At 48.9% G+C, this 17,559-nt stretch overlaps 1 protein-coding gene across 2 annotated transcripts in view; it reads right to left on the bottom strand.

Annotated features, from left to right (window-relative positions):
* Positions 1-15,137: 15,137 nt before the first annotated feature.
* Positions 15,138-17,559, bottom strand: part of DKK3 (dickkopf Wnt signaling pathway inhibitor 3) — a 194,901-nt gene continuing 192,479 nt past the window's right edge. For both annotated transcript variants that reach the window (XM_088460519.1, XM_088460518.1), the window contains exon 8: positions 15,138-16,303. In XM_088460519.1, the coding sequence (XP_088316645.1) occupies positions 16,069-16,303 (235 nt within the window). In that variant the 3' untranslated portion in view covers positions 15,138-16,068. The remainder of the gene's footprint in view (positions 16,304-17,559) is intronic.

The raw sequence follows: 17,559 nt of genomic DNA, 5'->3' as shown, positions 1-17,559 counted from the left end.
TTTTAAGACTGTTTTCCTCTTGGCAATTGCTTCTGCCAGGAGGGTTTCAGATTTGGGGGCGCTTTCTTGTCGTCCCCCTTTTCTGTTTTTTCCTCAGGACAGAGTGGTGCTTCGCACTCGTCCTGATTTCCTGCCTAAGGTGGTTTCCAGGTTCCACATTAATCAGGAAATTGTTGTACCAGCCTTTCAGTCGCCTGATCTTTCGGCTGGGGAGACTTCCTTAAACGTTGTCCGTGCACTCCAGGTTTATGTGGACCGGACTAGTTCTGTGAGGAAGTCGGATTCTTTGTTTATCCTCTTTGGTTTTCACAAGAGGGGTTGGCCTGCCAACAAACAGACTCTAGCCCGTTTGCTTCGTTCTGTTATTATTGAGGCTTATATGCAGGAGAGTTTACCTGTTCCAGCCTCTGTTAAGGCTCATTCCACTCGGTCTGTGGGTCCCTCTTGGGCTGCTAGACGTGGCGCCTCTGCTGTTCAGCTCTGTAAGGCGGCCACCTGGTCTTCCATTCAGACCTTTTTGAGGTTCTATGCGTTTGACACCTTTGCCTCTCAGGATGCATCCTTTGGGCGCCGGGTTCTCCTATCAGCACAGGAGCGGGCGGCCCCGCCCTTAGTTGGACTGCTTTGGGACATCCCCAAGGTCACCCTGTGGACCCCTATGGACCCTGAAGTAGAAAACAAGAGATATGGTAAGAACTTACCTTTGTTATCTCTGTTTCTACGAAGTCCATAGGGTCCACAGGGCACCCGCCCTGACGCACCTGGCTTCATATGGGCTGTGTGACTGGTCACCGGTTTTCCGTCTCCCATTTCTGTGAGTATGGTTCTTGTGTGTTCCAGTCTTCCTTCTCTCTGTTTAGTCTCCTCCGGCCTGGGCTGCTTACCAACTGAGGTGCCTGTGGCTCGGGGTATAGGGGAGGTTGGACCCAAGTGCATCCTGGGAGCAGCTGAAAGCTTTTACTCCGTGGTGCCCCAGGATCCAGCTATACCCCAAGGTCACCCTGTGGACCCTATGGACTTCGTAGAAACAGAGATAACAAAGGTAAGTTCTTACCATATCTCTTGTTATACCTGCTGTTGTGAGAGCTGTAAAAACTATTTTACAAATCAGAGAGGATGAATCCGCTCCTAAGAAAAAACAACCACTTTTTAAACAAGAAGTAGTTTTACCCGAGTTCCCTCACTCTGACCTGCTATCTGATCACACGAGCGACGCGTGGAAAAGCCCGTCAAAAGGTCTCAAATTCCAAAACTGTTTAGTTCCTTTTACCCTCTTCCAGCTACTGATTGTACTAAATGAGAAGTTCCCCCAGCAGTGGATGCTCATTTAACACGTCTGGTTAATACTGCCACCTCCTTGAAGGAGACTACAGATAGACGTATAGCATCTTGTCATAAACCCATATATTCTCTTACAGGAGCCATTACTTGTCCTGCTAGGGCTACGGCCTGGGTGGCAAAAGCCATTGAAAGTTGGGCAGAGGCCCTTGAAGAGCTATTTCACAATGATGCTTCGAGGAAAGATTCAGACTCAAAACGGGCTCTGGAGTCCTCTGCCTTATTCTGGTGACATCCTATTTGGTCCAGAATTGGATAAAATTGTGACTACCTTGGCAGCTTCCAAGACGGCGTTCCTGCCCTCTGCAAATAATACAAAGCCGCAGATGTCATCCTTTCTCAAGGAAAAGCTAAGGGTCATTCCTTTCAATGACGGCAGTCATCAGCCAAGGCCTCCAAGCCTAGGGCCAAACAGGCCTTGGCTACTAGACATCCACCTGCCAAGTCTGAGGACAAGCCTACAGCGTGACTGGGCGGGCCTCGCCCAGGTTTGGCATCAAATCCACAGTCACAGTGTGTCAATTCACTCTGGCCTTGGGATCAATGGTGTCCACCTTCAACTTGGTGAAGTTCACCCAGTTTCACTCCAGGCCCCTACAACACCTGATACTCTCCAGGTGGAATGGGCTACCACATCTGCTCAAATCTCAGACGATGGGCCTCCCCCAGAGGTTCGCCTGGCCCTAGCCTGGTGGTTACAGACATTCCATTTAGACAAGCGTCGCCCCTTTTGGATCCCGGATTGGGCTCTCCTCACCATGGGCGCAAGCCTTCGAGGGTGGGGCGCAGTAAGCGGCCAGCACTCATCCAGGGCCAATGGTCCCCAGTCGAGGCAGTGTTGCCAATCAACATCCTGGAACTTCGAGCCATCTACAGAGCTCTCACTCTGGCTCAGAATATTCTGAGCCAAACAGGCAAGTACAAGTACAGTCTGACAACGCCACGGCTGTGGCCTACCTCAATCACCAAGGGGCCACTTGAAGTCAGTCAACAATGACAGAAGTGTCCCACATTCTCACCTGGACCGAACGCAATCTCCTAGCCATCTCCACAGTGTTCATCTCGGGGATTGAAGCAGATTTCCTCAGCCGTCATGACGTGCATGCAGGAGAATGGTCTCTACATCCAGAAGTCTCTCAGCTTCTATGGACAAATGGGGTCTTTTGGAAGTGGATCCTCATGGCCTCAAGACACAACAAGCTTCCAGTTTATGGAGCCAGAACAAAGGACCTCGACGCAGCCTTCATAGACTCTGTCAGTGAAATGGAACTTCCATTTGGCATATCTCTTCCCTCCACTATCCCTGCTTCCCCGAGTGTTTCAAAGCTCCGACAGGAGGTGGGCACAGTCCTGTTCATAGCTCCGGCTTGACCCAGACGTCATTGGTACTCCGATCTTCAAAGGCTCTCCATAGACCTGTTAAGAGATCCCTCCTAACGGCTAAGGGTTTCTCCACGTCTGTGGTCCAGACCATGTTCAGAGCACGTAATCCGGCCTCAGACAGGATTTACTACAGAATTTGGCATACATATTTCCAATGGTGTGCTCCAAGAAACTATGACCCGCAAGTCTTTAAGGTTTTTCCGAATTTTTGCCTTCAGGCTGGTTTGGATCTAGGCCTCCACCTAGCATCTCTGAAAGTGCAGGTCTCTGATTAGTCTATCTGGTTTCAGTGCAGAATTGCTACTATACCAGATGTTCACACCTCCATGCAAGGTGTTCTACGTATACAATCCTCCCTTTGTCCCTCCTGTGGCTCCATGGGATTTGTCAGTGGTGCTCCAAGCACTTCAGGAACCTCCATTCGAATCGGTGGATGTCAAGTAGCTCACTGCGAAGACTTTTTTTTTCTGGCTATAGCATTTGCCCGTAGGGTATCGAATTTAGGGGCGCTTTCATGTCGCTCCCCCTTTTTAAGATTTCATCAGGACAGGGCTGTTCTTCAAACATGCCCAGGCTTCCTTCCCAAGGTGGTTTCTCGCTTCCACCTGAATGCAGAAATTGTGGTACCGGCCTTTAATTCACCAGACCTCTCGGCAGGCGAGGCATCTTTGGCTGTGGTCCCTGCTCTTAAGATCTACGTGGACCGTACTACTTCCATCAGGAAATTGGACTCCCTCTTTGTCCTATATGGATTCCACAAGAAGGGATGGCCAGCTAACAGACACACACTGACCAGATGGATTCGCATGACTCTCTCACAGGCTTACACGCAGTCTGACCTTCCTGTCCCGGGTATAGTATCGGCTCATTCTACTTGCTCTGTGGGTCCCTCGTGGGCAGCCCGGCGTGGTTCCTCAGCTGAACAGTTATGCAAGGCGGCCACGTGGTCTTCTGTCCACACCCTTCTTAGGTTTTATGCCTTTGATACATTTGCCTCTCAGGATGCTTCTTCGGGCACAGGGTTCTCCTCGGCGTATGAGCTTTCCTGCCCCTGAACAACTGCTTTGGGACATCACCATTGTCTCTCTCTGGAGCCCTATTGACCCTGAAGAAAAGGAGAGTTTTGGTAAAACTTACCTTTTTGTTAACTTTTTGAACTTGAAAATTTAAACCCGGAACAGGTACTTCAGTTACTGTGTGTGTGTGTGTGTGTAATAAATATATATATATATATATATATATGAGTGTGTGTAGTAATATTTTTAAAGGAATGTGGCTTAAAAAAGATTTTGTACATATACAAGTAGAATATATTCATTTTTTTTTTTTTATTGCCTTATTTCTTCTTCAGGGTCCATAGGTTCCACAGGGATACCATGGGGGTGTGTGGTCGGAGAGGTCCAGGCACTAAACAGTTAAGCTTTAGCTCCCAGGATGCATTGACCCTCCTCCATATATAACCCGCTCCCAGCCACAGGCAGTTTTTTTTGTTTGGTGCGGCTCGATACGTTTGCAACTTTAACAGGGGGACTCATTCAGCAGTACCAAGCTTTTATTTTTAGGAGTTCTCTTAGGTTACTTCAGAGCACAGGTTATCAAACTCTGTACCCCAAACAGTGCATGTTTCTACTTCAGGGTCCATAGGGGGTCCACAGGGTTGACCTTGGGGTATAGGTTGGGAACCAAATCCGGGCACCACGCAGTTACAGCTTTTAGCTCCCAGGATGCACTTGGGTCCACTCTCCCTATAACCCCAAGCCAGAGGCACCTCAGTTTAAGTTGGTGCCCGGCCGGAGTCGGGTCACCGTTAGCGCAGGGGGGGGCTGATTAGCAGCCCCTAAACTTATTTTATTCTTTTAGGGACAAAGTTTTTTTCCAACTTTGGACTCTTCAGAGCGGCAGCATCGGACTGTCCATAGGACATCTAAGCTGCCGCTCCGTCACCCCGCTGGCGCTGAGATGCCAGTACAGATGTGGGGATCTCAGCGGGACCCCAGAGTCTGTACTAGCCGGACTCTGCGGGCGGCCAGGACTGCTGCCGGATCCGCTTGCGGTGATCCGCGCATTTCAATTGCAGTCCTGTGTATCTGGGGACAGACCGGAGGTGGCGGCAGGCCCCCCATACCCCGTGTGTCCACTAGACCACCAGGGACTTAACGATCGGCGCAGGGAGCCGGCGTCCCGGGGGTTAATAGCCGGCATAGGGAGAAAGCCTTCCCTGTGGTAGCGGCTCCTCAGCTCAGCGCGCCTTTCAGTAACCATAGTCTGACGTCGCTGAGCTGCTTCCTCCGCGGGCCACGCTTCTGAGGTCTCTAGGCGGCCATTTTCTATGTGCAGCAGAGCTCCGGAGATGGCAGTGAGCCCAGTCCCCCTGCGCACCTCACCATCAGGTCAGTGTACACAGCGCTGTAGCCTTCCCAGACACTGAATCTGGGTAAGTTGAATGCAGTGTAATAGTGCAGTATATTATATGACATGTATGTATATATCTGAATTGTATGTGACTTATGCTAGTGCTGACTGACTGTACTTTATTCTCTCACCTGTCAGTTTATATCTATCCCTTTTCTTTATCTGCCCTAATACAGCTGTACTTAGGGTGGTTCTGAGACCTCACATTTATATACTCGTTAATATTTGTGAGGTTTGTCACATACGGTTGCGTGCTGCACGTTGCCATATTTAGATGGAACTGTGTGTTGCATACGCGGAAAATGGGTCCCTGCAGCTAATTTTAGCATCAGTCAGGACCAGTATAGCGCTGCTTAATATTTCCGCAAAGATTGGTCAGATAGGTCAGACCAGGAGATAGAGCGTTATACTGCACCCATTTTTATTATCCTGCAAGTCATGTGCTGCAGGTGTCAGTGCGGAGGATATGACTCATAAAGGGTTCTGTATGTGGCGTCATCTGGTGCCGGCCCCTTTCAAGACCCCCTTGGGCAGTTTATTTTCTCGGGATCCTCAATTGCGGATCGCCAGGCGGGCCCCATTGTTGTACCTCACTTGGGGTTACTTCACCATACTGCCCTTCTCATCTCAGGGTATCTCGCAGTTTCTTGCGCTCTTCCCCTGTGACACAGACTATCACTCCCTGCAGGGGTTTTTCGCAGTATATGAATTCCCCCTGGTGCCACAATAGTCTGTCATTCCCCTTGCAGGGATTACCACAGGATGTCGTTTTCTACGAAACGCAAATTGGCGTGGTTGACGCCCTGTGGTTACTTCCCAGTTGGCTCTGCGTGAACTGGATACTGTTTTGGGCTCTTTCCCTCTTACACGGGGGGAAGCCTATTTCAGGTATTATCCCTGCTTTCGGGCTGGTAGCAGGTCCATTCTGGTTAGAGTGAATGTTGACCTGCACCTGTATCATACACCCTCAGTCTTACATGCCTTCGGGTTCCGTGTTGCTGACTAGCGGGTGGATCGCATTGCGGGACTCTGGCTGTTGCCAGATACGAGGTATTACAACAGTGTTTGGCCTCCTGTCCCAAATTCCCTGAGGGTCATCATGAGCCCCTCCTGGGGTGGATGGGCGTGTTACTTGTCTGATTACAGACGTTACTACGCCTCCCATTCCTGCGTGGTCGGATTCTTCGGATCCGTATGTGGTAACTGCCTAAAGTCAGTATACTCGCTTTCAGGAGTTGTTACCCTTCCTACCATGGTTATAGCATGGTTGGTTAATACTATTGCATACTGAGCTGATGCATTTGTAACGTTTTTTCCCCTCCAACACGTCGGGGGTTCAAATGTATTTGGTCGCTCACGTAATATATGCAGTTGTCATAGGTGGAAATTCCTATATTGGATACCAGTCTCCTAACTTTCAGAGTTCCGGCTGCGACTGTATCCTCCGTAATACCCTATGGCTGCGCTCTGGGAATGCAGAGGTGCAGATACCATCTATAGGGTAGATCTTGTTTGGTCCTGACCTTGACAAGATTGTAGTAACATTGGCAGTATTACTAACGACAAGTTTACCGCCTTCAGCTATGCCCACTACAAGGCCTCAGACTAAGTCTGTTAAGTCTTTTTGTCCTCTGGGTCAGCCTAAAGGTCTGTTTCTTCGTAGACTGACGGCCTCTGCAATGGCCAACATATCCAGCACCGAGCAGGCCTGGACTGCCAGCCGATCCTGCTTCTGTACCTACGGATATATCTTCAGCCTGACGAGACAGGCCTACCACTGGGAGATACCGATTTTCTCAGTTCGCCCGGTACTAGTGTCAAGTTGTCGTGGGTAGGAGGGTACGCCCTCTCTTTGCTCAGGCGGCCTCTTTACATGCACGGGCCCTTATTCAGACCGAACAGGGCCTTACAAATCCAGAAAGCTATACAGTGGTTGCGGTAAGCGGAGCTAATTAGGCCATCCCCACTTTCTCAGCGAGAGACTGAGAAAGTCCTTTCTTTCTGGTGCGGTGGCTGAATGGTCCTCTTTGGCCTATTCTCTCTCTATTCCCTGAACCAGTTCCTAAAGCTACCTGGGCTCAGGAGGCAATCCCTATGCTCCATCATACTATGTTTGGAACCTGGGGACTTTATGGTATCTCTGGATATCCAGGACACGTGCCTACGGGTACTTACAGAGACCTTTCATCAGCATGGACTGAGGTTTGCTGTATCACCGCAACACTTACAATTTTTCGGGCTCTGCCTGTTGGGACTGTCCTCAGCCCCACAGGGGTTTACCAGCGTTTTGGATTTTCTGACAGTTCTCCTGTTCAGTATATCCCAATGCTCCTGTACCTGGACTGCCTCCTGCTCTTAGCGGGCTCACCGGGGTACTTTTACAGCCAGGTCAGGATGACCGTGGCTTCTTCAAGGTGCAGACGTTTAATCAACGGGGAAAAAGTCCTCCCTGCATCCCTCTCTGGGTATTCTTCATCTAGGAGCCCTGCTGGATTCTCAGAATCTGAGAATTCTTCTGGCGTAAGACGGAATCTCCACTCTTCCATTAGGAATACATGGATGTCTACACAGTCGACATATGTCTTTATACTCTGGGATGCATGGTCAAATATTCAGTGTCTGCCTTTGGAAGGGTGGAATTGGCTCAGTTCCATTCCAGGCCTTTCCATAATTGGCTTATCTTCAGATGGAACGAGAGCCAAGTCGGTCCCTTTCCGGGTGGCTATGGCCATCTCGTCCAGGGTATTCTTTGCTATGGACAGTGTCTGGTTCGCATCCATTTCAGTGCAGTTGGACGTCTGTCGATTCCATCCTGTCAATTAACTTGTTGGAACTTTAGCCTGTCTTGGGCCTTCACTCTGGCATAACTCTTGTTTCCCGGTGAACCTGAAAAGGTTCAGTCCGACAGGGTCAGGACAGTGGCTTCCTTTTTAGCAACACTGTTCGTTGGGTGGCAATGACAGGTATGTCACACGTTCAGACATAGTCCGAGGGTCTCCTCCCGACCGTCTCGGCAGCATTCGTTTCAGGAGTTCTCCATTGGGAAGCGGGAGTCCTCAGCCATCACGACGTGCATAACGGGGACTAGTCTCTTCCCCAAGAGAGGTTTCATCTCCTGGGGAGCAGGGGGGGGGGGGGCCTGAGGTGACCCTCATGGCATTCTGACTTTATCACACTATGGTGTTACAGTCCAGCTCTGGGGATTCTGAAGCAACCTTCAGTGACTCTTTGTCGGTGAAGTGGTCCTTCCACTTTGTGTACCTGTGTTCTCCGGTCTCCCTTCTTCCTCGAGGTCTTTGGAAGTGTTTCAATCGGGACAGAGATGCTTTCCTGCTGGTGGCTCCTGATTGCCCCAGATGTCAGGGGTACTTGGATTTTCGTTCTCTCCATCGATACTCCATTCCTGATGCTTCACTGCCCGGACCTGTTGTCTCAGGGTCCTTGGTTTTGCCTTGGACCTGGGTCGTTTGTCTTTGACTGCGTCCCTACAGTGGTCTTACGGCTTCCCTGGCTTTGTCATCGTTGGAATGATTAGAGCACATAGATCAGCTTTTGCTGGGACCTACCACAAACTGTGGCAGCCATAATTCTTACGGTGTACCTGTCGATACGATCTTCTGGTGTCCAGGATTTCCAGATATTCTGGCATTCCTTCTGGCTGGCTTGGGTTTCACCCTCGGCCTGGCCTTCCTGACAGTGTGGATCTCTACACTGTCAGTAGGGTTAAGATATGGAATTGCTCCACTCTGGTATCCAGTTCATGCTTTGGAGTGTTTTCTGGATTATGTCTCCTTTTGTCCTACCTAGGGACTCCTTGGGAGTTAGTAGTGGTTCTTCGTTCCTTCCGGGGACAGTCAATGGAACCGCTGGTTGTGATAGCCATTACATGGTCTATTGCTTAGGCTCTCTTTCTCTCAGGGTGTTTATATCAACCAGGAGAGTGTCTGAATTGGGAGCGTTCTCATGTGGCTCCCTCTTCTGGAGGGCATCATGTCAGGGTGTGAGTTGCTCTCGCCCTGTGTTTTCTTCTTAAAGTGGTTTTTAGGTTCCATATTATTCTGGAACTTATGGTACGGCCATTCAGTCCCCTGTCCTCTCGGCTGGTGTGGCCTCATTGACTGTGGTCCGGCCTCTTGGGATTTATGTGATCCGTTCAGGTTCCTTACGGAAATCTGACCCCTTATTGGTGGTCTGCGATTTCTGGTTTTCTCAGGAAAGGATGGCCGGTCTATAACCAAATGTTGGCTGGATGGCCTCCTACCCATGGGTAGGCCTTTCTGTTGAGGCTTGTTTTTTCTCGGGCCATGTAACCCTCGTGGGCGGCCCACTGTAGCGCCTCGGCTGTTTTGCCTTACTAGGTGACCACGTGGTCTTCTGTCCACACCTTTTGAAGGTTCTAGGCATTTGCCTCTCAGGATGCTTCCTTTTTGGCGACTGATTCTCCTCTCAGCACAGGAGCATCCCCACCCTTGGTTGAACTGCTTTGGGACATCCCCAAGGTCAACCCTGTGGACCCCCTATGGACCCTGAAGTAGAAAGCAAGAGGGATGGTAAGAACTTGCCTTTGTTATCTGTGTTTCTACGAAGTCCATAGGGTCCACAGGGTGCCCGCCATGACGCACCTGGCTTCATATGGGCTGTGTGGCTGGTCACCAGTTTTCCGTTTTCCATTTCTGTGAGTATGGTTGAGTGCTCCAGTTTTCTCTCTCTTTTTCTCTCCTTCGGCTACTTACAAACTGAGGTGCCTCTGGCTTGGGGGTGGGGTTATAGGGAGAGTGGATCCAAGTGCATCCTGGGAGCTACAAGCTTTAACTGCGTGGTGCCCGGAGTTGGTTCCCAACCTATACCCCCAAGGTCAACCCTGTGGACCCTATGGACTTCGTAGGAACAGAGATAACAAAGGTAAGTTCTTACCATATCTCTTGTTTTTCCAGGTCTCACATAATCGCAAGTGAAATAATTAGTTTAACCTGTGGATCTTTTAAAATGTGTCAGTGAGTAATAAATACACCTGTGTGCCAGCTGGGTGACCTGTGGCATCCTGAGGACCGAGTTTGGGAACCACAGCTTCAGAGGAAGCCGTGCTAAGTGTTCTAATGGAGCAGCAGCACAGGAGGCCATCTACCTTCGCTGGTGCCACAACATCAGTAACTGGGACAGTGATTTTGGCGGACGCCAGTGGGGCTTAGCTAAGCTGGAGACCCAGGACTGCGCTCAAATCCTACCAATCTATGTGCTTGTGTAGTTGATACAGAGCCCATTGTAATTCTTCTTAAATGTGACTTGTGCTAGCTGCTGTGGTGATACACTGTAACTTTCTTACTGTCAGTTATTCCTATCTCTGCTGTTTCTCCTTATCCCTCAACTACCAGGTGTGTATGGGTTCTATAGTACTTCACATTTACTTGTGAAGGCTGTCACATTGCATTGTTAGCTTTACACTGTGCTATTTGCTGCCTATGGCTTCTGTAGATAGGGATAAACAGGAGGCTGAGGCCTCTGTGCTGATTACTGCAAATCCTGTTTTGCGGGCTTGTCTTTTCAGGATTCCATAAAGGATGGTTTCTGTACTAATTGTTATAGATTTACTAACTGGACAACATTACCAGCCCCAGTATATGAGCCACCCTGGGTGTCCTCCTTATCCCAGGTTATGATGCAGCTATATAAACTCCTATGCTGCCTCCTACCATGGGGTACCAACAGCTGTTACAACCTACAATGTCTGTACCCACTATGCAGTCTCCTTGGATGGATGTTTATATCCATCAGAATATGGCTCAAGCGTCTGCCGCCTCTCAGCAAAAATTACAGGCGCGCAGACTACTAGCCACCAAAGCACCTAGGCGGACTGTATTATCCTCTCAGTCGACCCAGCTTTCGGATTCTGACGCATCATCTGAGGAGGCAGATGACGCACAAGGTTCTCTCTCCGAGACGCACGCGGGTGAGGAGCACAGTCAATCAACAATGGATGTTCCTGCTTTGGTGAGGGCGGTTAAATCCTGAATGATGATGATGATGAACCGGCCCCTAAACCTAAAACCGTGTTTAAACGTCAAAAGGTGGTTAAGGCTGAATTCCTTCAATCAGAACAGTTCACTGAGCTCAAGACCACCAAACCGCAGCCTTGGTCGGCCAGATGTCCACTTTCCAAGCCTGACTACAAACCTTCCGCCTGATGGGTCTGGCCTCCTCCTGGGGGATCCCAGGGTGGGAGGCAGACTCTTGGCGTCAAACAGATGCCTGGGTCCGAGAAGTGGTCTCTCAGGGGTACGCCATCACTTTATTGAGGCGTCCTCCCCAACAACTTTTTTTTGTACAGGCCCCCATCAAGGCCCTGGCCCTCCAGGAGGCCATTTACTCCCTGCTCTGTTCAGGGGTGATAATACCAGTTCCTTTGGCTTAGAGAGTGGAATAAAAACCTGTTCTTCTCTTTGATTCAGAAGCCGAATGGGTCTCATCAGCCTATTCTGAATCTTAGACCCCTCAACAGGTTTATCAGCGTGCCCAAGTTCCGTATGGAAACTTTATGATCAATTGTCCTGGCACTGGAGCTTGGGGATTTCATGGTTTCTCTGGACATTCAGGATGCATGCCTGCATATACCTATTACTCCATCCTACCAATGGTTCCTACAGTTTGCTGCTCTGCAGCAACATTATTATTATTATCCTTTATATGGCGCCACAAGTGTTCCGCAGCGCCTTACACAGTACATATAACTAGTGAACAAAAAACAAACAAGTAACTTACAGTACAGTGAAGGACATAATCACTTTTGCAGCAATGTATATAAAAACACTCACAATAAGCAGCAGGGAGTTGGCAGAGACGTGTTCGGTGTCCTTATGAGGAGTAAGGAGTAGAAGAAAGTGTAAGGAGAAGCACATGAGGGAAGAGGTCCCTGCTCGTGAGAGCTTACATTCTAAAGGGGAGGGGCAGACAGACAGGCGTGACACAGAAGGGGAAGATTGGGAGTAGAGAGTATTATGTGGGTTAGGATGAGAGCTGGAAGGCCTTGATGAAGTAGTGGGTCTTGAGAGCCCATTTGAAGATATGCAGTGAGGTGGAGAGTCTGATAGGGAGAGGGAGAGAGTTCCAAAGGTAGGGAGCAGCACAGGCAAAATCTTGGATGCAGGAGTGGGAGGAAGTAATCAGTTGGCAAGAGAGGCGGCATGCATTTGTTGAGCGAAGTGGACGGGCTGGAGTGTGAAGGGAGAGAAGGTCAGAAATTATGTTGGGGAGGATTCAGACTGCAGACTCACCGGTTGTGTTACAACACCATTTCCAGCTGACTGTGGACTGCCTGCAAACACGGCTGGATCATCAATTGGAAAAAGTCAACACTATCTCCGGCACAGCGGATGATGCATCTGGGGGCAATCCTAGATTCTCGAATACAGAGGATCTTTTTGCCAGCAGACAAGATTTTGACACTGCACTATCCATTCACTCACCAATGCAGGTCCTGGGGTCCATGGTGTCCACCTTTGATATGGTGCAGAGGCCTGTAGTGGAACTGGGCGTATTCCAACAACTGATTCTCTCCCGGTGGAATGGACAGTATCATCTGATGCGGTCCCAGACGTGCTCCTCTCTCCGGAGGTTCGGCTTTCCCTCTCATGGTGACTACAGGCGTCCCATCTGGACAAGGGTCGCACTTTCTGGATTCCAGATTGGGAACTTCTCATGACAGATGCCAGCCTTTGAGGAGAGGACGCGGTAGTAGTCATAATTCCTTTCAAGGACGGAGGACAACTCAGGAAAGTCGCCTGCCCATAAACATTCTGGAGCTTCGAGCAGTGTACAGAGCACTCACTCAGGAGCAGGATCTCCTCCATGGCAAGCCGTTCCAGATCCACTTCGAGAATGCAACTGCGGGTAGCGTACCTCAAGGATCAGGGAGGCACGCAAAGTCGGGCAGCCATGTGGGAAGTGGCAAACATTCTGGTCTGGGTCGAAGGTCATCTCCCAGCAATCTCTGCAGGAGTCCTCAACTGGAAAGCGAACTTCCTTAGCAGTCAGGAAATACACGCCGGAGAATGGGCTTTCCACCTGGATGTGTTTCAACTCGTGGTGGCCCTCTGGGGCCTGCCAGACGTAGGCCTCGTGGCTACACATCACATCCACAAGGTCCCTAGGTATGGGTCCAGGACCAGAAACCTCTTAGCTGTCTTCGTGGACGCTGTGGCAGCGAGGTGGGTCTTCTATCTCGTATACCTCTGTCCTCCGATCTCCCTCCTTCCGAGGGTGCTTAGAAAGATCAAGCAAGAAGGCGGCACGGTGATACTAATAGCCCCGGCCTGGCCCAGGCAACATTGGTTCACCGACCTACGGAGTCTCTCCATAGACACTCCGTTTCCACTTTCTCTACGGCATGATCTACTAGCACAGGGCCCTTGCTTAAACCCGGACTTAACTAGTCTGTCTTTGACGACGTGGCTCTTGAGTCATCCCTCTTAAGAGCCAAAGGTTTCTCTCGCTCTGTGGTCCTGACGATGCTCAGGGCGAATAAGCCTGCATCTATCACAGTTTGACACTCTTCCAATGGTGGTCCCCCAGAGGCTATGACCCTACAGTGTTTAGGGTCTCCTTGGTGCTTAGACCTTGTCCTTGGATCTTTCTGCAGGGAAAGCTTCCTTGGATGTGGTTCGTGCTCTTTGGACCTATGTGGATCGTACTAATTTCATGAGGAAATCAGATTTTTTTTTGTGTTGTTTGTTAGCTGGCCAGTCCTGCTTGTGAAAGCCAAACAGACTCAGAGTAGAATGAGCTGTCTGGAACAGGACGACCATCGAGCCAGTCTGTGGGACCCTTCGTGGTCGGTTCAATGTGGCGCTTCTGCTGAACAGTTTTGCAAGGTAGTCATGTGGTCTTCTGTCCACACCTTTCTTAGGTTTTAGGCCTTTGATACCTTTGCCTCTCAAGATGCTTCCTTTGGGTGTTCCCACCCTTAGGGAAACTGCTATGGAACATCCCCATGGTATTCCTGTGGATCCCCTATGGACCCTGAAGAAGAAATTAAGAGTTACTTAACTAAGGTAAGTTTACTATATTTCTTCGAAGTCCATAGGATCCACAGGGCGCCCACCCTGATGCACCTGGCCTCAATGGGCTTTTTCTCCTGATCACCGATTCCTTCATCTTCTGGGAGGCTGTTTCTTGAGAGAAATGTTCTTCCTTCTCTTCGTTCTTGTGGCTTGATTACAAAACAGTCTGGCTGGGGATGTGGGGGTATATTTGGAGGAGGACCGATGCCTCCTGGGAGCTAAAGCTTAACTGTTTGGTGCCTGGACCTCTCCGACCACAAATACCCCCATGGTATCCTTGTGGAGCCTATGGACTTCAAAGAAATAGTTAACAAAGGTAAGTCTACCATAACTCTTAATTTTTCTATTGCCCATTGTGTTAATGAATTGAAGGGTATTCATGGGCTGTTTTATGTAGCAAGAGAGAAGACCCTCGACTTCCTTAGTTGAGATTTTATTACGAGTCTGGTGATGTTTGTGGGCTTATTTCCGGGAAGCGTTCCTATGTGCGCAGTGTCAGGTCTATAATTATTGCTTTTGAAGCCGGTAGAATTTGATCTTGTTCTTGGATTATAACAAATTGTCGTTCCCTTATTAACACGTCCATGGTGTATTATTGTGCATGTTCCCCGTCTCCAGGAGGATTTGCTGCATCCGTTCTTTTTGTTATAAGGCTGCATACAAAAATCCACGAATCCGGGGTGAGATTGGGCCGCGAGGGGGCGAGTTTATCGGCTATTGCCGGCGTATCTATGCAATTGAAACTTGCCCACCTTGCTCTTAATTGAGTTGACCCCATAGATTCCTTGTGGTCTTTGCACCCTATAAGATCATTGTTATGTAAGGTATAAAATAAGATTCTATAGGGTGAAACTATTTCCATTTTCATTTTTCTTCAAGCACTGTGGGTAATTGGTACACAACACGCCTGCGCTTATTCACACGGTATAAACAAAGACACGGATTGCACTGCCTTATTAAAATAGTTTAATCAGCGCATGAGAATATTAACAATCTGAGTTCCAGCAAAAGATACAGAAAACAACCTGCAAACCATGGAATCTAGAATATAATTTGTCACCTCCTATTGCTCCTCAAAGAGCTTCTCTCTAAATCACAATTCTCAAAGTCAGTCCCCAGGACCCCAAACAGTGCATGTTTTCCAGGTCTCCCCACAGAATCACAAGTGAAATAATTAGCTCCACCTGTGGAATCTTTAAAATGTGTCAGTTAGTCATAAAACATCCAGCAAGAGCACAGGTGTGACCTGGGAGACGTGATCTGTGGGGTCCTGAGGACAGAGTTTAGATGGATTGGTTTTTTGGAACGTTTTCATCGCTTCCTGACCTACATTGAGACCAGTGCTCTTGTTAAACAGGTTATTTTTTTATTCCACCCTTCGTTTACACAGAGAGGGTAATTGCAGAGTCCGTGCTCTGCTTCTCTCCGGCTGGACCAGCAAGAGGAGAGACTGTGCGATGCCTACTGGGCTAGGGCCTTTGCTGCCCCTCACATGGAAGAACTGTGGGTAGAGGGGAACCTGGGTAACGGAAGAGGACCTGTCTAATTAAATCAGAGAATTGGTCAGCTCTTATTTAAGAAAGAGTAACTGGAGCATCACCCCACACAAATGTATCCAGGAAATAAAATAACTTCCAATCAGTGTTTCAGTACAGGACAATGACCGTGCCACATACGGTAACTGGGTACCTCTTAATTTTGTCATTACAGATTGGGTTATTGCAAAGGCTTCACTGCCAAAGCTTTGTCTCCTTGGTTTTAGGAGTCTCTTGGTAAAACAATTTGCACCACACTAAGGCTAGATAACGTATGTCCGTTCTTATAAGCTGACCACCACCATGTAATGTATTTGGATTTATGCTCAGGTGTTGTGTGCAAGTCCTCAGATATAGTCCACAAAGTGTGGTTCAGGAACAAATTCCAGCTCACGCTCCTTGGCATCTTCTGAATCACTGGGTGCTGCTCCAAAACCCATTGGCAGAATTTCTACCTCTTCGTAGACCATAGCCTCTTTGGGCATTGGGGTGACGAGCAGTAGGTAATCGGCTGTGATCTCTGGATGATCTCTCTTGGCGTCCTGTAGAGATTGTTCCTCACACACCGATGGTAAGCCATCACTAAGACAACACAAAAAGAACAAGTTGCATTGAGCTAGATTTCTTCATTGTTGCATGTAGTACCCAATAAGCCTCCATCGCTAGGATTGTGCAGTATTAGAGCAGATCTGGGATCCGCGACCAACCCTTACAAGTGTATAGAAGCCGTAGTTTAGCACTGATTAGCTTATACCTTAGTAGATCTCCCGTTTTTTTTTTTTCGTTATTTTTGGGCTATAGCCTTATGGCTATTCCGCCATGTTTAAATCCCTCAACTGTATTATAGCCTCTACCAGCTCTGTGGGGAGGCTGTTCTATCTATCCACTACCCTTACAGTAAGTACTGCTCAAACTTTTCCTATTACTACCCCCTGATTTTAATACATACCCTGTTCATAATTATTCGACTTTCAAAAAAAAAAAAAAAGGATATTTCTGTGCTTCTATATTATCCCTCAACTCCAAGGAGCAGAGTCAACGAGCCACCAATACTGTGCCCTGTGCTCACATGTTACCATTATGCAGGATTTTTTTTTTGTAGTCCTCTCCTGATACATGGGCAACACTGCGTCTGTCCCCCATCACTTACACCTCCACGCACCTGTCCAGCATCATTTACACCACCACCACCACATACCTGTCACGCATCATTTACACCTCCACACACCTGTTCCAAATCATTTAACCCAGAGGTTCCCAAATGTGGTCCTCTAAAATCTGAACTGTTGGGGAGCTTTGAGTTATCCTTGGTTGAGCACACATGATGTAAATAGTACCTCAGTCAATTTGCTTTAACCACCTGTGGTCAGCCATGGATATCTGTAAAACATGATGGAAGTTCTGGCCAGAAGGCACTAATCCCATCACCAGATCAAGAGACCGTCAATAATCCTCTCTAGAGAGGTCCGGCTCTCTTGTGGTGGCTCCAAGTGTCCCACTTGGACAACGGCCCCTCCTTTTGAATTCAGGATAGGATTCTGCTCACCAGCGATGCCAGTCTGCGCGGGTGGTAAGCAGTAACCTGCCAGCAGCCCTTTTAGGGTCGATTGTATGGTTCAGGAGAGCAGCCTTTTGTTCAACATCCTGGAGCTCCAAGCGGTCTTCTGGGCTACTGCACCTCCAGCATCATCCAGTCCAGGTTCAGTCTGACAACGTGACTGCCATTGCCTAAATCAACCATCAGGGCTGCACTCGCAGTTGTGGCGCCATGAAGGTGGTCAGCCGCATTTTCAGCTGGGCAGAGTGTCATCTTCCGGCTCGTCTGTGGTCTTCATTCT

The sequence above is a fragment of the Taudactylus pleione genome, unplaced genomic scaffold, assembly GCF_031769625.1.
Source record: "Taudactylus pleione unplaced genomic scaffold, aTauple2 ptg000047l, whole genome shotgun sequence".
NCBI classification, from domain to species: Eukaryota; Metazoa; Chordata; class Amphibia; order Anura; family Myobatrachidae; genus Taudactylus; species Taudactylus pleione.
Note: the sequence above shows the minus strand (reverse complement) of the source record. Positions and strands in the feature narration are given on the sequence as shown.